General features: G+C 43.3%; 1 protein-coding gene across 1 annotated transcript in view; it reads left to right on the top strand.

The window, feature by feature from the left end:
* The window catches only part of igsf9a (immunoglobulin superfamily, member 9a), a gene marked incomplete at its 3' end in the record, with an annotated part of 37,654 nt that extends 15,000 nt beyond the window's left edge, over positions 1-22,654 (top strand). Inside the window, exons 6-20 of the mRNA XM_084034424.1 lie at positions 1,601-1,742; positions 6,466-6,611; positions 7,883-8,025; positions 9,694-9,834; positions 10,301-10,417; positions 11,505-11,655; positions 11,894-12,005; positions 13,968-14,158; positions 16,075-16,292; positions 16,696-16,780; positions 17,852-18,022; positions 18,413-18,449; positions 18,736-21,054; positions 21,495-21,568; positions 22,491-22,654. Coding sequence (XP_083890550.1) covers positions 1,601-1,742; positions 6,466-6,611; positions 7,883-8,025; positions 9,694-9,834; positions 10,301-10,417; positions 11,505-11,655; positions 11,894-12,005; positions 13,968-14,158; positions 16,075-16,292; positions 16,696-16,780; positions 17,852-18,022; positions 18,413-18,449; positions 18,736-21,054; positions 21,495-21,568; positions 22,491-22,654 — 4,211 coding nt within the window. The remainder of the gene's footprint in view (positions 1-1,600; positions 1,743-6,465; positions 6,612-7,882; positions 8,026-9,693; positions 9,835-10,300; positions 10,418-11,504; positions 11,656-11,893; positions 12,006-13,967; positions 14,159-16,074; positions 16,293-16,695; positions 16,781-17,851; positions 18,023-18,412; positions 18,450-18,735; positions 21,055-21,494; positions 21,569-22,490) is intronic.
* Positions 22,655-24,040: the final 1,386 nt, after the last annotated feature.

The raw sequence follows: 24,040 nt of genomic DNA, 5'->3' as shown, positions 1-24,040 counted from the left end.
ACATCAAAGCTAAAGTCTCTGCTGTGAAGCTTTCCAGCTCCTTCAGCGTCTCTTTGTTACCTCTCTGATCAATGTCCTCTTTGCCTGGTCCATTAGTACCGATCCTCTCTTGGCAGGTTTATTGTGATGCTATATTCTTTCTATTTTGTGATAATGGATTTAATGGTAAGATCATGTAACACTTCGATGGCACCCATGTGGATTTTATTCAACTAATTATGTGACTTCTGAAGGTAATTGGCACCAGCGCTTTGATAGAGGATTCATTAGCACAGCAGGTGAATTCATATTCAGGCAGCATTTTTAGATTTATATTTGAAGAGTAAACAAATCTGCATCCTCTTTATTGCACCTTTGATATTTAGAATCAATGTAATTTGAAAGGAGAGTAATGCGTACAAAATAAGACATTAACATGGATTAATTTGTCTTTTATTTGTAAGAAAACAATGGATTGTGAGTCTTTCACCCTCTTATACCAGCTCTTACCACACCTTCTTGTGTCGACACAGGTGTGTGTGTACAACATGAGGTCCTTCCCTCGGGGGTAGATGATATTTGATTTATTATTGGGTTATGTTGAAGTCTCGATGAGAAATGACTGAGAAAGAATACAATTTGAGCTCCTGCTGCCACGCTGACACAGACATTTAACCGGCTCGACTGAAGCGATGATAAAGGGACGTGTCGTTCTGAAGGTAGTGATGCATTCAAAGATGAAGCTATTTACTTTTGACATGGGGACATGTTTTCAGTGAGCAACCAAGTTTGGCAGGGTGAATGAGGTGTTGTCCTCTGCATATAAAATGGTGATTGGTCCTGATGTTTTCAGGAAAATAAGAATGTTTGAGAAAATGGGCTTTTTGCAAACATTTTTTAGCTTTCTTTTTTAAAAGAATGATTAAAAGAAAAAAGCATAATCAATAGATTTATCTATAGTGGAGACCTTTAGTGTTCCCAAGCATCCTGGAAAATCTTGCGCTGTCCTGGAAACGGCATATTTATGCCATCTGAAAGTTATGTTCAGGATATTAACATTCAAATAGTAGTTTATGGACGACGGTATTTTTTTTATGGACAACATTATAACTCAAGTGTCTGAAACAATTAATGTAAGATTATTATCCTTCAAACATAACTCACTGCTGGCTGGTTACCATGGTAGTTTTGATCCATTTGTCATAATTTTAATATTTAATATAGATGAATACAAATAAATAAAATGTAAATAAATATTTTATTGCACCACAGGTATTCATAATTCACAAGGTTGGTTTATATATATATATATAAATAAATGATTATTTAAATTGTGTTATGTATTTTGTATCCTGTATCTTTTAAATCAGGCTCTTTTTTAACCACGATAGGGAGCTTTTTCACTCATTATGATGTTTACAATTATCCAAATAATGGAAATTCCACCACGTTTTTTTTTCTTCGTATATTGTCCAACCCCAGAGTGGTGCACATAGGGTATCCCTGTCTGTGATACCAGCCAAAAATGTCCTGGAAAAGTCAGGTAGATGGCTAGAAAAGAGTAGGACCTTTGCCTTTTTGTGAATATATGTGATGTCTTTTGTAACCTGCCTCCCTCTAGGTCCGCCTGTTATTGTCATCCCTCCCAAAAGCACCTCGCTCAACAAGTCCCAGAATGCCCTTCTCCGGTGTCAGGCGGTGGCGGACCCCCCCAACATGACCTACGTGTGGCAGAGAGGAGGAGAGAACGTCCATCACATCGAGTGAGTGCAACCCTTCCTCTTTGTTCCCGAGCCGTCCAGTTTCCCCCTTTGATGTTTAATGCAGTGCGTTTCAGCAGGCGGAGAGAAATTTTAGCCTTTTGTGTGGTTTCTTTTTTATCCTTAAAGTTGTAGGAGCACATGAGTGATTGATTCATTTCATTCAAATCTACCTTTGTGCATTTCATGAAAAACCAATGAGAAGAGATGCAACACAACTGTGGAAATGTAAGAAACAGTAGACATTCAATATGATCAGTCAGAGTAATTGTGTGAATACACAGATTTAAAAAGAAAACACCAAATATCCCTGTTTAGTCCTCTGGCTGGACCACAGCTGAGATCCGTAGAGCCTTAAATGTACTTCCTCATGTCCACACACGCTAAAATGTGCTTCTCCATCAATAGAAAGTTAAATCCTGTCTCCTCACAGGTTTTGGTCCATGGAGCTACAGTACATGAAAGTCGGTCCCAGTGGACCCGACAGATCTGGAAGGGACATTTCTTACAAGCCTGTCTGACATTTAACGGTGCCGGTCCACTGAATGATTTGATGACAAATGTTGAATTTTCTTCTACAACTGACATGGAGAAAAGGGGGAGATGTTTAAAAAAAAAAAGTGCCCCTTAGGCATGAAAGAGTCAGCTAAGGTCAATTTCTTCATGAAACTCTGACTTTGCATGGAAATTCTCCGTCACCGCTATTCATTTAAGCCTATAGCGTTTAACACTGCATAAATTTGCCTTGCGGCTAACAGACTTTTCCCTTCCCTTCTACTTTACTTGGTTTGCATGAGTTCCCTGCATGCGGGGTCAACTCTGGCTGCACAACATGATATTGCATGCATCTAAAGGCTGCGTTAGACAACTACAAACTGAGAGGTTTCTTTAGAATAGCAGAAACACAGAGCTTTGGAGTAATCAAGACAGTGTTATTCCTCCTGTATCTGCCCAACAGAGAGGGCTGTACATCAGCAACAGCTTTTACAAGATAAAAGGTGGATTTCTTTGCTACTTCTGATGTGGAGTTCAAATCAGCATCAGGGCTTGAGGCTTGACACTTTGTTCTTGGATTTTTGCTGCAATGTTTTGAACTTTAGCTTGTAAGTCTGTAAATAAAGCTAAAGTTGGTGTGATTTCAACATCATATCTTCTAGAAGTCAACAGTCGTGTGTTGTATAGTGTATTTTTAAAAATGCATTGGTAACAAAAACAAAATGATGATGGCAAAACAAATAAATAAATAAATAAACAATGGAATACGATTCCAATTTTAAATATATATAATTATGGAGAAATTGAACAATTATTGAATGTATGGTACTAAATGTACCAAAAATAATATTAAAAATAAATTTAGGCAGCAATTAATTGATAAAATGCAAGATAAATGGATATTTCTCTTTTTAGTATGCTTCTTTATCTATTTACCTTTTGTAGTAATTTCCGTATTTATCTAGTCTGTGTAATTTCTCTTTTTCTGATTTATTTTCATTAACTTTCACTTTTATCATATTCATAAAATGTATATTCAGGGAGAGAGAGAGACTAAATGCAATTAAAATTTCTGTAAATTGTCCTGATATAACTTTTGCTTTGATATGACACTATACATAAAATTAATTAAAATAAACTGATATAGCCTCTGCCACAAAAAAGAGGAAACACAGACATGAATAAAACAAAGGAGAGAAAATGGATTCAGATTTGGACATTTAAACTTTTAAAAGAAAATAATAAAACAGGTTGGCCTTGAACTGTGGAAGGTCTGAATGAGCTTCTCTGTAGAAGAGGTTTCAGAATAGCAGCGTTCAGTTCCAGGCAGAAGATGGAGTGAGTGGAGAGTAGCTCATGATTGCCAGCACATCATCCACCAGACAATTGAACGCTCAAAAAAAAAAAAAAAACGCTGGCTCTGGTTGGGTCATTTGAGAAGGCGGAGGGCTTAATTCACAGTACTTCCCCTCCTGAGCATTTCCCCATCACACATAGTCATTACAGCTACACTCAGGTTAATACTCAACCTGATTTTGATAAAGAAGTAAAAAGTTTCAGGGAGGCTTTTTGGAGCTGATATATAATGCTGGTAACAGCTGAGTAGAGCACACATGGATTATTCTCATTACCCACTATGCATTTTCAGAAATAAGCTTTTTGTAATTGCTTTGTTAAATAGCCAGGCGCTCTTTGAAAATGTTGAAACGAACTTTCAGTTAATTTTTTCTCCATTTACACTCGGTATTCCTGCAGTATTTTAGGTTCAAGATATTCTCAATTCCATGGTGGTTTTTGGTTTTTCATTGTGTTTCCTGACACGTGTAGGGATTATTATGGAAACCAATCAATAGGAGGAGGAAACAATTTGAGAGTAGACATTATTATTCTTAAATCTAAATCCATGTGTTGAACAACCCTGACATTTATACCCACTAATGTGTGCTGTCAATCACTCGATCGGTCAACCTACACTGAATTGACAAAAACTGTGAAACACTGGGCTCTTATTTTGAAACATAAAATGGAATAATGCTTACACAAACGAAAAAGTGAGTAGGGCAAATGTTAAACGAGGCTTAGGATGTTTCAGTGCATTTTTATGCCCCAATCTATGGTGTAAATTACTAAGTAAAAAAAAACACTAAATTAAGATGTATTTAAATTCTAAATATAATTAAATATAACACAGTCTGGCTCTCAGACATTCTGTAATTGCTTTAAAATATTTATTCTCCGGTTGATCAAGTTTTCTCATTTAATAATCCCTGCTGAGTCAACACACGTGTAGGCATGATTAAATCTTCCTTCCTCACGTTAAACTCTTTAAAATGTGGATGTGGCACTTATTCACCTCAATGACACGTTAATTCATTCTAATTCATTTATAAATCCCTGGACTTACAGAGCTTATATGCATTTCAGCAAAAATTCTGCTACGGTTGAAAACTTTCTGCACATTTAAAACGAGTCCCACGTATCTGTCTCCTCTGAAAAGGTGAGAGTAAAGGTGTATTATTTTGAGGGGAAAAAAATTCCCAATGTTACGTCAATTAAGTCATACATGAATTTAAAGTAGTATAAAGTAATTATATTTGAAGAAACTATCCGCCTGCCCTATAGTCTGCTGTGTCTTACGTTATTGCTCTGCTGATGCTAATTAAAATATTGCTGGGGACGATTCAGCACTGGCTGGTATTGTCAGGGTCCCCACCGACATAATACTACACCCTTGGCTGCTCTTTTCCTTTTGTGTGACACAGACTCCTCTGTATTGTGATTAAAAAAAAGAATGAAGTTGTTAACACATGCATAGAATTTATTATAATTGAATTCAGTCAAGTCCTTTTTGCTTTCTATCTGTCGAGAGAAATGATTGGAACACTAGACGAGTATTAAAATGGTTCGCCCTGATTCGCGCACACTCCGAACACGGTGAGCTGGCAGCCTGGGGAATGCGAGCGGCACCCGGCCCGTCACGTAGAAAAGTCATCTCGGCAGATATGTGACAGGAACGTCAGTGTTCAGACTCGCTTTGACTCGCCTCTGTAGTTAGCTATGTTGGTATCATTAGCTCATCTCAAAATGTATTTGGTATTTTTACGTCAGTGCGGCTGATTCAGTGAGACCAGAGCAACTCTTTAGGTCGGAGCCTAGCCAATGCTATCGTTAGCTAGAGAATTACACAGCTGATCATGCTAACTAGCTAACTTCTCTAAACGATACTTGTCACACACGTTGGCAGACTTCACTGAACAGAAATATCATGAGGAAGAAATGCATTTGTTTCGCCTACCCAGCTTATGGAAAACCTGTTTTAAGTCAAGAAACTTTGACCTGATGATGGCGCTAGATGTCATCCTACTACAAAAAGGATTCATCTTTTGGCTGCCACATGTCCAGTATCTACCAAATGTCGTGGTTATCTGTGATAGTTGTTGATATAGTCTGACTGACCAATACAGCAGATGTGTCATAAAACAACATCAGTGTGCTGAAAGAGCTCCATAAGCTCTGTAGAGCTGCAGCGTTGGTGATTATTCTTCATGTGTTCATCACCGCAACTGACCCTTTTCACATGAGTCATGTTATTAGTCATGAATATGAGCTCAAAGAAAAAGCAGCATCAAGTAACACAGGTTGACATCAATGCAAAGAGAGTAAAGGCAGAGTGGAGAGATATTCGTGTGTGTGTGTGTGTGTGTGTGTGTGTGTGTGTGTGTGTGTGTGTGTGTGTGTGTGTGTGTGTGTGTGTGTGTGTGTGTGTGTGTGTGTGTGTGTGTGTGTGTGTGTGTGTGTGTGTGTGTGTGTGTGTGTGTGTGTGTGTGTGTGTGTGTGTGTGTGTGTGTGTGTGTGTGTGTGTGTGTGTGTCTCATCTGACCTGTTTGGTAATTAGCCTGTGTGTCTGCATATCATTATTGTGCATATGTAAACTGTTAGTAAGGTGTCGCAGCCTGGTAGTTTCTCTGTAAGTGTAAGAAATGAGGGGGCGCTCCTCCTCCCACTCCTAACGGAAATTACATTTTCTTAACCTCCATCTGCACATAGTGATGAATAACTCACGGGAAGAAAAGAAACTCCTACACTGTCAGTGCACTGAGAGCCCGTTTGACTTGACTGGAATGGAAGAACTGAATTACCTCTCGCTGTTTTTCTGAACCAGCTGGTTTTTGTTCTTAACACATTGAAGCATTCTCGTGTGTTTTTTTTTTTCTTTTCTTCTTGTCTGCAGGTCTCTGAAGTCGCGAGTGAAGATCATGGTAGATGGGACTCTACTCATCTCCAGTGTCATCCCTGAGGATTCTGGGAACTACACCTGCATGCCGACCAACGGCCTGCTGAACCCCCCAACCGCCTCCGCCATCCTCACAGTAATGCGTACGTTTCCACGCGTAGTCATGAGCCCACATCAGACATCATACTTTTTTTTTCTGTTTCTCCAGATTTTCCACACATTGTGGTTTAAGAATGAATTCTACAATCAAAGGATTTAAAAAAGTTGTTTTTATCTTGTAAGCACTAAAACATCTGTACTTTATGATCTAATTACAGATGGAAGTATCATTTATTATTTCATAATATGACACGTCTGTGTTTTCAAAAAGGATACATAGGATAGGATGTAAGATGACATCACTGATCCTACTACATATAAGGATCAGTGATGTCACAGTGTGCCGACACACCCTGAAGTAAACGTCTGCATTATTGAGGCAAAATAAAAAGTTAAACCACTAGACGTCAGCAAGGATGAGATTCCCAGCTAAGTTGCTCGTTAACTTTGTTGCCAACAACATGCACCTTTAAAGAGCGATTGCTTTCACATTCAAAAGAGAAAAGTTGCTTCAACCTCTTTGCAGATGCTGTGTGAGAAACATCAACAATATTCAGAGCTTTTTGATTGCGCGGAACTTTCTAGATTAGAGAAAGAGATGGGAAGTAGCGGGCAGCAATTTGAACTATTCCCTCTAATGCATTGGTTTCAGCTGTAGTCATGGTAACGTACGAAACTGTCATAGACAAATTTACCGCACCTAGTTACCACTCTTCTGATGTGTAAAATTGAACCACAGCTTCCCTTAAAAATCCAACAGTTTTCTTCCAGAAATATATTTGCTGAGCCCGCTTTAAGATTTTGTAAACATTGCCTGGCCTTTTAAATCTTCAGAGATAACGGTGCCAAAACTATGTATATTTGTAGGAATTAAAGCTTTATTCGCATATTTAATTGACATAAATAACCAAGATTTTTTTGTCTTTGTCAACTAAAGATAATTGAAAATATGAGGTTGTTTCATATAAGCAAGATTTAATTAATGTTTAATCAGTGTATCAAACAAGACGTTAATCCATTGGAATTAGACGTCAGCGTGTTTGAATCCCGGTCAGCCTTTTATCATCGATCGTTCCCGTGAATAATTTACCATTGTTCGTAGGCCTGTAAAAGCCTCCAGACACTCAGTCAGCTGGAAGTACGAGGAGCAGCACCTGTAACAACAACATTATCTCATAGAAAATTGATCTCAACAAGGTAAATTGTTCTCTCAAAGTGAATCAGACATTATTGATCGCGGTGCAGTTTATTTGCGGCAGCGCTTCCCACGCCGTTGTAGTAGTTATAACAATTTCAATTTCCCTCCTCTGCTCAGACCCTGCACAGGCTCTTCCAAGGCCCCAGCAGACGTACCTTCCCACGGGCATGGAAGGCGTGGTCACCTGCCCTGCAGCAGCTCAGCCTCCCCTGCTCCGGGTGGATTGGACTAAAGATGGGGAACCGCTGGACCTGTCCTTGGTAATGAAAACCTCCGATAGAGGCAGTCGCCGACCTTTACTGCGTGTCCGAACTCATATTTCTGTCCTCCCAACACTCTATTTGTTGGTTTCCGTGAACATCACAGGGAAACGGCACCTCTGCTGACTACAGGCATCTGTGAGCAGACGTCAGCAGGTCGTCATGCAAAAAAAATCTTCTTTGAAGATTAATCTTGTGGCCTTTTGGCCTTTATCAGGTAGGACAGATTGAGAAGGAGAGGGGGGGACACACATGCAACACAGGGCCGCGGGTCGGATTCAAACCCCGACCGCCAGCTCAACCTGGTGATCCACTTGGACTCCCCAAAGCTTTTCTCACAATCACACTCAACTCGCAGCACAACGACTATTTCCTTGCTGTTACAGAGTGAAGCCGGAGGTTGATTTATTATGATTTTCGGGCATGTGAATGGGGCGTTTTGCGCGTGCAGTGATGGAAATATCCGTTCACTTTTTCAATTGGACAGTCATTCAGCCACATACATCAAAGGACAGGAACGGTGGGTGCAATCTAAAAAGCTTTTGAAGCAATCCCAAAGGAACTCCTCACTTCCACTCTCTCTCTCTCTGTGTGTCTCTCTCTCTCTCTCTCTCTCTCTCTCTCTCTCTCTCTCTCTTTTCCTTTTTTTCCCTTTTTCACTTCCACTTCAATCTACCGCTCACTTCATCTGAGGGACGGGTGAAGAGTCTTTATAGATGAGGGGCAGAGGGTGTGACTTGTCAGTAGTGTGCCTCAAGATGTTTTAACCTTTTGTCTTTCATCAAAATCTCAAAACCATATTTGAAGGTATTTTTGTTTCAAAATAAGAGCACAGGGTGTCACTTTTAAAGACACCTCCTTTTGTTTTGCGTGCAAAAGAGCCACCCACTCCCCCCTCCCCCTCCTCCCCCTCCACATGCTGGGTTGACCCCCCCTCCCCTCGACACTTTGTTCTGAGCGATGGATGCGTCGTCAGTAGAGATGCACCACAGGAAATGTGATGCGTTCCTGTAGTGCGGGACGCGGGCGTTGGAGTCAGGCTGTTATTCTGCCAATTATTCCAATTCCACGCTGTATGTCACAAGCTCTCGCGTACACACTAACGCTTTCTCACAGGCTCATTCTGCAGAGGATAATCACAGTTTTGACTTCATTAAAGTGAGTGGGAACCTTTTTGCACAGTCCGAGGCCGACACGAGGCTACTGCCGCGGCTTACTGGAGAAGAATGACACGGAGAATGTAACCGCTTTTAATACCGATGCTTCAAAAAGGGACTTTAAAAAACTCTTCAGAGTATTTCTGTAATGGGCATTTTGATTCACCAAAGAAATGTTCAATATCCAGAAGTGGTTTTTTTGTTGTTGTTGTTGTTTTTTTAATTAGAAAAGAAGACCACTTTATCTTTTACATGTACATCTTTGGAAAAGCTGCAACAACATTAATAAATAATACACAAGTTTGGAAATAATCTCCCCAGTGGGAACTTAAGTACAGGACTGTACCGGGCAGATATCAGAAAAAAAAAATTCTGTAAATTCTTCAAACGCAGCTGGAGAGCTCATATGTAGGGGCTTATTTCCTGCCTTTCAGCTCCTCCACTACTTCTTTTTCATGTTCCTTTTCTGTGCAGCTGTCAGAGTGGTGTGAACATTGGGCATTTCTTTCAGTTTCCAGGCTGGACCTTGACACCAGAGGGCTCTTTGGTAATGACCACGGTCAACGACGATGCAGCGGGCGTCTACACCTGTACCCCCTTCAACAGCTACGGCAGCATGGGCTCATCTGAGCCGACGGATGTAATTCTGCAGGTTAGTGTGGCCTCCGGGCCACCTGGCTACCTCGGGCAATGAGCGAAACTGCACATGATGTCATTTCAATTTTCATTTCGCTTAATACAAAGCTGATTCCTTGAATCATAACCCGGAAGCTCCAAAACTGCCACTGAGTCTGTCCTTCTAGTTCTGCCGAACTGTCCATCCCGACCACCGTGCGTGCATTTTAATGAGGAGCGACCGCATCTGTCACAGCGAATTAAAAACTTATCAGAAACGACATTTTATTGACCTTTTCAGTCCGATGCGTGAGCCCTCTGGCATTAATAGAAGTCAACTCAGACTCACCACATTGGCTCCACTATTAGGGAGTTAATTGTGTGACTAATCCTTTTGTTATTAAGATAATCTTGTCCAAAGCGGCGGTAATCCAGTCTGAAAATACGTTGTTGCTATTGTTGCAATCTCCTTGATTCCGCTTTATTGCTTTGGTAATTCACAGGACCCCCCATCATTCAGCGTCACTCCAGAGATGCAGTACAGACAGGAGGCTGGTAGGACCCTGCTCATCCCCTGTCAAGGGAACCAGGACCCCACTATTAAAGTGACCTGGAGCAAGGTAAATGATCCAGTACAGGGATTCAATAAGCACTTGTGTTTTATTCACAGCACTTACATGCTTACAAGGGCATCCTCTTGCACCTTATGTACATGAAATGCACACATACTGAAACACATGGTGTATTTTCGCTTGGCCTTTTGTTTTTTTATGGCTGTCCTGTTTTACTGTTAAAAAATGTGGGGAAAATGTATATAAAATGGGTTATCATTTCTACAGTATTCATCCGGTATGGATTTCAACACCTATACAACATGATTAACTGGCAGAAAAAATAAATTAAAAATGTACAATCCACTGCTTATTATGAACCAAATATATGCTAAACAAAATTACGTGTTTTTCTAAATCCATCTCATTCCCTGTGAAATATTTAGGAAGTAACGGTAAATGTATCCAATGAAATGGGATTTGGGGGCGACCACAACCCAATCATGTAAAACTGCACTTGACCGTGGGTCTAGGGAGCTAGCAGGGCATTATCACGTAGGAGGTGGTTGTCATTTGGCAAAAATGTTGTGGTGGTTCTGAGGGAAGCGCCAACACTCCTCCACAGCTCTTTGATTTGATTAAATTAAATTCATCTTGCAATTATAACCTGCCCACATATTCAAATTTGATCGGAAATACAGCACATTACAGAAGTTAAAGTCACTCCAACCGCTGTTTCATCACACCAAGGCTGATTCTGAGCCCGTCCGGTATGTGCGACGTGCTCTGGTCGTGACCTCCTGTAGTGCAGCGCTTCACAATGTGATGATGAATGTGGTCAGAAGTGCCAGCTCTCCCAACCCATTGAGATGAATGCATCAATGCTGTTCATTCATGGAGATTTAGTGAGCGGTTGCTCTCCATTAAAATCCCATTTTAGCATCATGATTAAATGCTTCAAATCCAGACACACGGACAGTGGAACAGAAGCTACCGTGATTGTGCAAGCTGTGATATTTACTCACTACTGTTAGAAGGTATAATCTCAAAGATGCCGTCTTTGGCGGCACCTATGGCGGTGATTGGTAATTGCAGGTGTGTTTGGGGATTTTATTCCCAGATATCCGTGTGTCATTGGTCTTTGTGTTCTTGGTAGGTCGACTTGGCTCGTCGCACATCGTACTCCATAGAACCCAACGGTTCCCTGCTCCTGCAGCCTCTCGCCAAGGACCACCAGGGGGCGTGGGAGTGCAGCGTCGCTAACCGCGTAGCCTCGGTGAAAGCCGCCACGCAAGTCTTCGTCCTGGGTAAGAGCAAACACAAGACTCCTGTCTGAGAAAAACGAATGTCCTATTATGGGATCCGTCCACATTTCTTATTTATTTTCTATAATAATCGCCTATAACACAGGAAGCCTGCGCCTCCATTCCGCCTCCATCGGGTAAATGCGGTACATCTGGAGATGGCCTCTAAACCTAAGTTGCATCAGGCAGCTAAAGCGCTGGCAGATATCCATCAACTCCTCTCCGTTTCCGTCCATTACAGGAACCAGTCCCCATGCGGCTACCTCCCTGTCCGTCTCTCCGGGGGTGAAGCAGGCCAACGTTTCCTGGGAGGCTGGCTTTGATGGAGGATCAGTGCAGACATTCTCAGTTTGGTGGGTGCAAAGCCTCCCACTTTCTTCCTGGGCTGTAACCATGGCAGCGATCAGTTGCACTGGTATTACTCTATTGATCTCCGGGATGAGGAATTCATTTATCTGTTATCATCTTTTGGCAGCTACAATAAAGATCGCTGTGGCAGAGCACAGCTTTTCTAATGCAGTGGCCATGCTCGCTACAAAACAAGGTTACTGGGAAAATAAGAGAGTGGACTGCGTTTGTTCCCTGTGAATCAGCACTTTTCTGTGGCCTTGGAAATCACAGATGGCTGTACTCTGTTTGCTTGAAGGCTAAGTGTTGTCAATATGCCCACGATGTATAAAAAGTGAGTGATGGATTGGGAACCTGCAGCCTGTTCAACAGTTTGTGTTACAGTCATATTGTATTACAGCTATAAGGGACCGTTCGTTATTTATTTTAGGACTCACCGGAGGGATTTTCGGACCTCTGATCACTTTATGCTCAACCCCCCAAGAGAGATGGTTTATTTGAACATAACCCTGCAATCGACATGGCAGAATTAATATGACCCCAGTCCCCCGGCCAATTTATCAACTCAATATGTCACATATATTGAGTGACGAAAGGTCAGTTATTAATATTTCACATCAAGAACATCGTGTGACAAACATCTGCTCCAGTCGCAAAAACTTGCCGACTGCAGCCCTCTTTTAAAGCATGTCGTCCCTCTCTCGCCCCTTTCACTCTCACCCATTCCATAAATATCGAACGGTCCCCAATGTCTGGAAATTATGTCTTAAAAAGCAAGTTATTTTAGGGAAATCGAGTCAAATGAATTGAATTCATTCATTCATGTTTGTTTGTTTTTTACAATGATAGACATAAAACTTCTCCCAATCGCGTTAATCACATTGTAACCTCGGAGCACTACATCTGATGAAGATAAGCTGAGCTATCTTAATCCTTAAGAGGGAACTGGGTCACCGTAGCAGCATGGGAATAAATATAAATGACATAAAAATAGATCAGTCAATTAATATAAAAAAAAAAGTCTCAGCTACTCTGCGCTCTGACAGCCCGGCATGTTATGACCATATATTACGGGGCTAAACACACAATGCTTTTTGTGCACTTTAAACAGCTTTAAGCCTTTTAACGGGAAATAATGTGAATGTTTTCACCCATCACTCACATTTCAACAGCTTTCTTACGTCTTAGGTCTAGGTGACTTCCAACACATGACATTCTACCGGCTGTTTGACAGTTATCATAGCTCTGTGGGGAATATTCACACCGTATGAAATCGATTACCACACAACAGAAAAGGCACCTACGAATCTCACCTGCTGCTCTTAGAAAAGAAAAGTCTCTGCACTTCTGTTTTGCTTTTATAAATACGAACTGCTTCCTACGCCGCAATAATAAGTGAATTCAAATTACACCCGAGCGTCTAAAAGAGAAGGGCATCGCAATTATCCGAGCCGTGTTAATGTGAGTGACACTCTTCTATTTTCAAATGAAAGAGCATTTCTTCTGTTGAGTCAAAGCTGTCATCTTCAAACACTTTAAAAAGGGCCTTATTTTCAGACCGACATTAATCATTTTCAAAAGTTCCTCCAGTTCGGAATAGGTGAATAGTTTTTTTTCTCGCCTCTGGGTCAAGTCATTTGGTCTTTATAAAATAGACATGTAGGACCGCGGCTCCGTTAGGGACCTAAAGAAAATCACCATAATTCGAGTTGCGAGCTCTTTGTGCAAGAGGAGGGATACATCAGTGCTGTCTTTGCCGCAAAATCTGGAGCTGATGATGAGTATCAATGATTAATGAAACCTACTTTTCTGTCATGTTTCATAAAACCCGACTGCCAGAAATCCCCACCGCTCTTTTGTTCTCACAACTATTTTCTCCCCGTCTCTCTCTCTCTCTCTCTCTCTCTCTCTCTCTCTCTCTCTCTCTCTCTCTCTCTCTCTCTCTCTCTCTCTCTCTCCGTCTGCAGGGTGAAGAAGACTTCGGCGAGTGATAATGATGGGAGGCAGGACTGGTTCTCTGTGCCCGTGCCCCCCTCCTCTGGCTGCAGCCTGCAGGTGACAGGCCTGTCTTCCGCCACCGACTACCAGTTCAGCATCCTGTCGCAGAATAAAATGGGCACGGGGCCCTTCAGCGAGATCACCGCCGCGCGCACCTTGGGTCAGTACCATTCCCCAGTTTCCTCGAACATCTGTGGGAGATCAAGCACTTCCGTTTTGGATCCGGTCGCAGATTTACAAATTACTTACTGAGCTAAAGAATCTCTTTACCAAGTGTTGAATTGTTCCACTTCCTGCTTCACAGCTCTACTTTTATAAGTAATGAACAAAAAAACATTCCTCTTTTAGCCGGTGCTGACCATCACTTTCACCGGCTGTAGTGGCAAAAACACTGTCGGGAGCAGATTATTTCAACTGTAGCTCCTTAAAGTGAACTCCTTGAGTAACTCGCCGGAAGGCTGCAAGCTGGCGTCTGCTCTCAGCCAAAGATCATGTGTTTGAGAGGGATGAAGACTCTACGATCACAAATGTTTTGTGTGAATTAAGTACTATAACTATATGATAACTATAATTTGGTCCAGCATGATCTCACAATGACTACGACCTCTAGAGAACAGTTAGCATTTTAACAAAACTAACATTCAGTTGAGGGAACGAAACATCTTAGTTTGGTTTATGAATTTAACGTAAAGTAAACATTTAGTTAATTAGTGATGTAAGTCATGGTTGTGTTTGTGACGTGTTTACATACTTTACTTATTACAAACACAACTTCACATTAACAAATCAACACTTTGGGACAGGAACACTGGTCTCAAACAATGGTCTCCTGGTTGAAAGTCCTGGGTTTGTTTGACCCATCCACCCGATTTTAACACATTACGTGCCACCACCTGTAATGAGGTTGTGGTTATTTCACATATTCCTGTGAGTTCAGGTTGACTTGTTCTCATACCTAAACTCCATTTTTAGCATGGCTCTCTGGATGGAGCTGGTGGTGGACCTCTTTGGTCCAAACTGAAAGCTTTTGGATGGATTTACATGGCATTAGGTAGACAGGCATGTCTTTGTCAATGAATTGACATAACTTTGATAATCCCCTGGATAAATAACTAGCACCATTATCAGGTCTTTTTTTATGACCAAATACCTGCAAAACGACTGGCATGATGAACAACTGCTAGCATGCTAACATGCTATACTAAGATGGTGAATACATAAACATAGTGGGATTGTCAGCCCAGGTTAGCATCGACCTCAAAGCACCGCTGTGACTAAACACAGCCTCGTTTTATCTGTTATCCAGCAGGTTGTATCCTCAAAGGGGTCTTCGTGATCCTACAGATGTCTGCATCTGCCTGGCTTGATCAAATGTCCGCCAGGGGCAAAATCAACATTCATGTCTAGTGTTTCCACACAATGTGCCACTGCTCTTCTCACTTACAGCACTTTCAGCTATATTCAGGCCTGCCCTGGGCCAGGGCAGTGAGATGACATCGTTTGTGGAAAATGCTTTAAATGTTGACTTTTTCCTGCAAATATTTTATCCTTCCCCGGCGGAGAGTAGACATCCTTGAGACATCTGAGAGATCACGGCCTTTTTGAAGGTGCAACCTGCGGCTGGATACGAATAAAACAAAACTAGCATTTAGATTCTTTTCCCAAAGGTTTGTATTCGAAGCAATAGATCTCCATCTGCATGATGTAAACATGTCAAACAGCTGTCAGAATCTCCAATATACCTTCTATCAGTCATCAATATTTCATCACTTTATGTGCTGGTATGAAATGTTTACAGATATCACAGCAGACAATATTATAACGTTTCTGGAATATTCCTATTAGGCCTGAAACATAGTGAATATGCATCACACCATATTGCCTCCGGTTTGATTAAAAGGCAACAAACTGCACGTTGCAACCTTTCTCTGCAAAATAACTAACGTCAACATCCTCCCCTCAACACTCCCAAGGTTGAACATGTGTGGCAGTAGCAATTTCCTCAACTGTAATTTAATTTTCCTGCTAGAGCGTATCGAGCTGATAGGCTGAAGGTCTTTTCTTCCTCTGCATCAGATCCTCCGCTGAGGAGAAGCAAACCACAGCCCCCTGCGTCGCTGTCAGCTAATCAGGGCTCAGCAGGTGTCGTTCTGCAATGGTCCCTTCCTGAAGCTCAGCACCCTCCCATCACAGGCTTTGTTCTCCAATCCCGCAAAGAGCGAGGGGAGTGGTTTCCATTGGACGACGACATCAGCGCCAACAGCAGCGAGCGAGTCATTCCGGGTCTGCACAAGGTAACAAGCCAGTCGTGTTGCTCCCTCTGAGACTAATCAGTCCACGTTGCTTGTTGAAAGCCCTGGAGATTTTTGAATTTTTTTTTTTTATCTAGGCTATACCTCTGTGGTTTTACTTGTGTCGACTCTCAATTATGCACACTACATGGCAGCCGTCACTTCTCTGTCGTCTTTCAATCTGTGTGCGCTGCCGTTTCTTCTCCCCGCCCGTCTCATCCCCCTATATAGGCCTACACACATTCAAATCGACTTCATTAGCATTGCAGGCACAGTCCCATGTTGACAAAGTGTGGTTTCATCCTCTGTCCTCCCCACCGTGTGTGTGTGTGTGTGTGTGCGTGTGTGCGTGTGTGTGTGCGTGCGTGCGTGTGTGCGTGTGTGCGTGTGTGTGTGTGTGTCCCAGGATTGTGTGTACGAGCTGCGGCTGCTATCTCGTAGCGGGGAGTTGCTGAGCGAGCCCAGTCCATCAGTCAACGTCTCCACCATGGGTAGGTGTTCGAGAGCAACCTTGCCCCCTTTCGCATTTTCACCCCACCCTCTATTTCAACCCATCCTTCTCCCTCAGTCTACTTGTCTGACTCTTTCTTTCCTTCTTTCTCGCTCTCTCTTTTATTCCTTCCCTCGTCCCTCTTTAAAATTAGAGCAGGCCCCCGAGGAACGCTGTCCATTAGAGGCCTGAATGATAGAAATAGCTCCGCTAATAACTTCTCAAAAGAGTCGGCGATAGAATTTGCACCGGTCTCTTCCCATCTTTATGCAACTGTGACATGAATGTTTCATTAGATATGATACTGAGATATCAAACAACTCCCACTGGTACCGCCCAAGGACTGTCACAACAATCAGAGCTTGTATACTGTTTAACATAGCTCCGCTGATATTCTCAGTTTGACGTTCCTGATTATGTGATAAGACAATAATCACATAATGACTGGAGATATGATCCACTTAAAACTGGCCAAAGCTCAAAGCAATGTTTCACTGTTTGTGATGTAAAGGAATGTATTTATTGTGCAAATGACTTGGATTATGCACATATATATGCTGTATACACTATATACTGTATGCATACTCAGGTTCACCTGTTGAACTGCTCGTCAACACAATTATCTAATCAGCCAATCATATGGCAGCCACTCAATGCATTTAGGCGTGAATCAGTCCAAATCAATTTAAAATGTAGAAAATCTAACTTTTAAAATGTAAATTCAACATTAAATATGCAATGCATACAAAATGAAAATATAAAAAATGAAAGCTATATACTTAAAATGTTCTAAAGAAAAATACATTAAAAATAAAAAAAAATTGATCACGTTTTTTATATGTATTTTTTTCAATTTCTTTTTGTCTTTTATGAATTTAAATAAAAATGTACCAATATATATACAAATATATATAAAAACAGGGGGACGAAAAATACCTGCATATTTAAACATATCATTATTGTCTAGTCTAGTAGTCTACTAGTCTAGGCTTTTCTTTCTGGTTCCTTGTTTGAATGATTTTGTAGTTTGTTATGGTTCTTGCTGTCCATCACTGATGAAATGATGTCACAGGGATGGAGATCTACCCCGCCACATCCCGGCTCCTGGAGTTCGTCCCTGAGCCGTTGCTGGCCGGCGTGCTGGGCGGGGTCGGCTTCATGTGCTTGGCACTGGTCTTGCTGCTGGGGTCCGCCTGTGTCATCAGCCACAAGAGGGACCAGCGTCGCAGGAAGAAGAAGGATGGTAAAACGCCCCTCACCCCAGACTCAGCAGACACTCACTTTGATGAACTGCATCATGAATATCATCATTTATTCAATAAAAAATTGAAGGCACTTTCAATCCATTATATAAATCATACTCCACTGCATGGATCCGGCGCTCCTCTGGTCCTATGCTCGTCCATTCAGTTGTAAAAGTTATTGATGTCATTTACATTACTTGCTAATTAGGGTAATTTCTCATTAGTGGCTGATAAATGTAAGTGAAATTAACTTTTTGGACAAGACTGGGTGCCTTGGGCCCTTTTAATGGTCTCTTATTATGGTTGATTATGTTTTGACTTCTTGGTCAGTGTGGTTGTATCCTAATGAGCCAGATACCATCTTGCCCCTCTCCCTCCCTCCCTTTCAGAGCTCCCTTCCGTCATCTATAAATGCTCCCCATCAGTGTAAGTACCCCTCTATCATTTCATTATAATGCCTGCCATTGACCTTTCCCTCCGCTTTCCTTTACCAAATGTTGAGAATATCAGCACTTAAGTTATTTCCCATGCCAGATCGTCCTCATCTCCAACTATCGCTGCTGCTGTCAGTCTCTCTACGTCTCTCCCACCCCCTCGTTCACTCTGTCTTATTTTCTCTGCCTGTATGTCTCTCCCTCTTACACCTCTGTTTTTTTTCCCTCACAATTTTCTTCTCTCACCCTCCCTCCCCCTCTTTCTCTCTCTCTCACAGAAAGACTTCAGGCACTGGCAGTCCAGACAGTGTGCTGAAGACGAGCCTACTACCAGCCAGCATCCTCTATCCCACCACTTCCTCCACCGCCACCGCCACCTCCTCCTCCTCCTCGCAGACAGACTGTTCCTCCTTTAGCAGCGAGGCTCATCATCGGCGGAAGCAACTCCAGTCCAACTACAGCAGAGGCCGCCTCGTTAGGACAACTTCCACCCCGGTTTCTCCTCCAATCCAGTTGATTTCCAGAGGTCCGGACGGGCGCTTCGCACTCCTACCGTACGACAATGACGCGGCGAGTGTTCACAGCAAGACGAGCGGGAGGTACGGCCAAGCTGGAGTCCGAAGGTCTCTGTCACTGCACTCGGAGAGGGACAACAGGAAGCAGCCAGCGTTTGTGCTCTCCGTTGATCTCCCGCCTTGCACACCAGCTGAGGCTGAATCCTCAAACCAGATGTGTGGCCTGGCCTCGGGCCTGCCCCTTCACCGCCCTCACATCTTGGATCAGAAGGCGAGCTACGCCGGTTTTCCTGACTTCGGCAGCCTGTGTTCAAACATTAGTTTGGCCACCACTCATCAAGACCGAGGAATAACTCCCACGTTTCCAGTACTGCCTCATATCCGATCTGGCCTGGGTCAACCGTCTACAACGGCCAGCGCTCTGGTTCTCCAAATGGAGCACGAGCGGGAGACGGGGAACCTGGGCCGCTGCCTGAAGCTGGCTCAGGAGAGGGAGGAGCTGGAGATGGAGCTCCAGAGGTACACGCTGGAAAGAGGCTCCATTAGGGAAATGAAGAGGGAGCATTCGGACTGGGAGAGGAGAGAGGCTGCTGATAATGAGCTTGTGTGGGAACATAAGAGCAGCACCTTGCCCCACAGATTCCCTCAGAGCAGCCAGGACGACATTGGTGTGCCACAGAGCCCTTTCCCCTCATCCTCTGTGCACTGGGATGCCAATCCTCTTGTCTCTCCTCTCACTCTGATCCCGGCCGAGACCCATTTCAGAGCGCCCTCACCTGCGAGTCCCTCTTGTTTTAAGTCCGGCGACCGTCACGCTGCTCCATCTCTCACCAAACAGATCCCCCTCCTATCTGAGGAGGCTGGGAGTTTTTCCAACGGCAGATTAACTCTCCCACATGTCTCCTCAAAGCACCAGAGACATGAAAGGGTAGCAGCAGCACCAGTGGGCTATGATAATCCACCGCAATCCACAGTCTTAGAAATGCAAACGAATGATTCATGCACCGAGGCAAGACTGAGACGGAGCAATCTTAGTCATGGCAGCCTTTCAACGTTGTCTTTCCGTGGCAGCAAATACACTGAAAGATCTAATTGGGCTGCCGATGGAGTGCCAGACTTTCTGAAAGCGGAGGTAGCGTTCCCTGAACCCACGGATGAGGACACGTGCGTTGAGATGAGTGTGGACGAGCCCGAGTTGGAGGTGTGTGTGCTGCGGCCTGCGAAGCCCATGCTGCACCACAGGATCGCATCCCATGTGCAACGAGGGCACTCGCTGAGCGGCAGAGGTCACCATGGGGACGAGACCAGGAGCTTTCACTGCCGCAGCCCTGCTTCTGTGGGCGACGTAGCCAGACTCCCAGCCTCTCTGAAGACTCCAGAACCAGAGCTTTGGAGAGCTGTGACACAAGGCTCTAAACTCTGGGACTCTAAGCAGCGAAGTCGGAGCCTTGACTCCCGGAGACGGAGAGGGGACAGCTTCCTGCCTCCTGATGCGTGGGTAGACTCTCTCAGCCAAGAGAACTGCTCCGTTGCGTCTTCCCGTCGCCAAGACCCTCTGTTCTGGGAACGCCAGAGCACTCCCACCAGGAACATCCCCAAACCTGCAAATTCTCCTTCTGCTGCCCAAGATGCCTCCCAGCCCCCCCCTGCTGTAGACGCTTTATCTCTGAGGAGCAGACCAGAGAGGCACTTACCAAAGCCTGACATGTCTTGCCACTATGAGCCAAGAAGAGAGGCGTCCATGTTTCCCAACGCTGCCAAATGGCCGGTTGACTACCGGGAGGCCATGAAGGAGGCAGAGGGTTTCTTGGAGGCCATGAAGGAAGCCTCCAAATGCTTACCGCCCGACGACAACTACCAAGAGGCTCTAGAGGCAGAGGCAGGGGGCTACGATGGGGTGCTGGAGTCGGGGAGCAGCTACAGCAGTTACGCCAGCAGCGGCCGAGGCAGCATGGAGCCCGCTAACAGACGCCTGTCCCTGTGTCCTCTTACACCGACCCTCATCAGCTCTCCTGAGACTGTAGAGGACAGCGAGGGGAGGACAGAGGACAAGGACAGTCAGCAAATGGAAGCAGGCCAAAGGTATTTGGGACATAATGAATGAGGGGAAAGATGTGATATTGAAGAGTAGGGGCTAACATTTCCTAGAGGATTCAATGTGGTGGTTATTGGGCTTTTAAGGTGAGCCTAATATAAAACACTGTCCACTCGTATCATTTCAGAAGGAAAATGAAAGTATGTCTTCACATTCTGATTAACTTTCAAGTTTATTCTAACCAGCAGACTTATTCTTTTAATTCACCTGCTCATAATTAAGTGGGTGTTTAGTTATGTAGAAAGTGTGAGAATTGTCAAAGCAATATAAAAGCAATTAAACTATTTAACATTTCTCTCTCTTCTTTCAATTAATTATGTAAATTCATCATTTCTTCAGTGTCTTTGTGCTGCAGGTAAACATGTCATCACCGTTGATGTATACAAACTGTGTTTGTATACTAAGTGATGTTTTCTGGCATCTGCAGGAGAAAGGCCTCCGTCGATGAGAACTATGAGTGGGATGCTGCTGATTTATGCTTCCAGCCGGGAGACCACGATGGTGAGGATTCTTCTTTTCCTTGTCAATTAGATGCTGTCACGTAATGGTACAAACTCTTGTACGGACTAGATGCATTTGTTTTAGAAGTAAAGTGGGGGTGTGGGGGGCAATGACCCCTTCTCTACTTCCTACCCCCTTACATCCTACCCCCCTACTTCCGCCCGCCCATGCCTGTAAAGTGTCGTGCATCTTGAAAACAGAACTACAAACACATGCCAAGTAGACAGTAGTTTACCACGATGACTCACTCACTCAGCTCGGCTGCCTCTGTTTGCGTAGGGTCTCCTCCAGCTCCCTCTACAGCCTAAAGACACGCCGGTTGGGCTGATTGGCGTCGCTAAAAATGGCCCTTCGGTGTGAACGTGTGCGGATGGTGGATGTTGATTTCAGTTGCAACCACTGCTTGCATGTTATATAATAACCCATATTATTTGGAATATAATGTGCACTTCTTGATGACTGATAAAGATGACGGTACAAAGCATGACTGTATTTAAATATTATATTTGATATGAAGTACATGTCGTGTATATACTGTGTATATATACTACATATACTATTAAGTCCTGTCCTGGCTTTGATTCTGTAGCCTACATACGCAGTGTGGTTTGCATAATAAGGAACATTTAACAGGCCATTACTGCAACACTTAGCAATTTTTAATGTGACCTAGATGACATTTGTTCCCGTGTTTGAAGAACAAATTAAGAGAAAGGTCGGACGTGTTTTCATTCTTTGCCTCCACTGAATTAACCTCGCAAGCGAACCTACATTTGCACGCAGAAGCCGGTATTAAATATTTAACCCACGGCTCGGCCTCTGGGGGTTCAGGATGGAGGGAACGACAGCTACAGGCTATAGACATTAATTAAAACCACACCAGGAAACTCAAAGATAATTTCAGCTTTCTTTTCACCCACAGACCTAACTGCTTCATCGAGTCTACTGAAGCCTGCCCCGTGCTGTAGCCTTCCCAGAATGCAGTGCTCCACTCAGGCACAGAGAAACTGCTCTCAGCTCTCGTTGCTCCTGGGGCATCAAAGCAGCTGCACCGCTGAGCCTGAACCAGACACCGTGCTGTTCTGACGCCGCTGGCCCTCGGCTCATCTCACCTGGTGTGTCCTTTCACTTATTGACTGATGCCACAAGGCGACCAAAGAATGCACGTGGCAGGGAGCGAGCTATTCGCCCCGAATCGATCTCATTCAAACCAAGAAAATGACAAATCACTTTTTTCAGGGTAAAAGGATGAAAGTCTGCTTGGAATCTTCTGAAACTTCACTTTGAAAATAATGGTTTTCAACACGGGTCCCGGTAAAAGGAACGAACGCACAACATCCCCTTCAACCTTTTGCAGAGCTTTAAAAGTTTATTTTGCTCCATGACCCATCACCATCACGCTCTTGGCATTTTATCTTTCAAGACAGTCTGCCAATCTGCCGATATCAAAGCGTTTCACTGTGCTGAAGGACTCACCACGTTCTGTCTGTGTGTGGTTTGATGTGCATTCATCATCCGGGGATGACTCATTGGCCATGCGAGGGACAAAACCATCTCCGTCATCATCGAGTGACTGGTTTGGGGCTGGGGATGATTAAGTTTTTTTTTGCGATCATCAATCACCTTTAGGTTAAACGAGAGCTGTTTATGAAATGCCAGTAAATGAGGAAGATAAATAGGATATGGAATGCTATTTTTCAACACTGTTCATGTTTTGCTTTGGTGTTACATTGTTTCTAAAAGTGTACTTCCCCAACAGAGATCATTATCTGTTTTATGGCCCGACAATACTGTGACTTTTTGGCATCCAAAAAATCTGCTCGGTGTGGATGCCTTAGTTTCTTCTATTTTCAGCAAAGCAAGAACTCTTAATTATGTTTGGTAATTTGAGTTCGACACCTGTGCTTTAACAGGAGGAACCAAATTCTTGTTTACTGACTCAGACTGGAACTGCACAGTAATCCTGTCATATGACAATGTGCTGGTGTGCATATTAAGAGTTACATTTTAATGAAAAATAACAATTTTATCGGAGTGCTCAGTCGCAGCAGCGTTTTCCAACAGCCAAGTTTCAGACCCCAAATGAATTGATTTTGGTGGAAGCCATATGTTCAGTGGTTTCCCTCCAGTGTATCTGACATGGTGGTTAATAATGTGGAAGTGCCCGAAAACAGTGTTGCCAATAATTTTCAATGGCGACAGATGTTGATAGATGGCATCGTGCTGATTTGCATACTAGACAACTTTATAGACAACTTTTGTTTTACATATATACAAGAGTTTTAACAATGACTCTCACTAGTGTTTTATTAGCTTTAATTCTTCCTTTCTGCTCATCAATATGAACATTAATCTGGCTCTAATCTTAAAAACCAGTATGAAGGCCGCTGTGTTCCGCTGTGTTCCGTGTTCTAACTCACTCATGAATAACTCACTCACCGAGCATATTCGGGTCCACATGAGAGCACATTC

This window comes from Eutrigla gurnardus (assembly GCF_963514095.1).
Source record: "Eutrigla gurnardus genome assembly, chromosome: 19".
Taxonomy (NCBI): Eukaryota; Metazoa; Chordata; class Actinopteri; order Perciformes; family Triglidae; genus Eutrigla; species Eutrigla gurnardus.
This window is presented reverse-complemented; position numbering and strand designations above follow the sequence as displayed.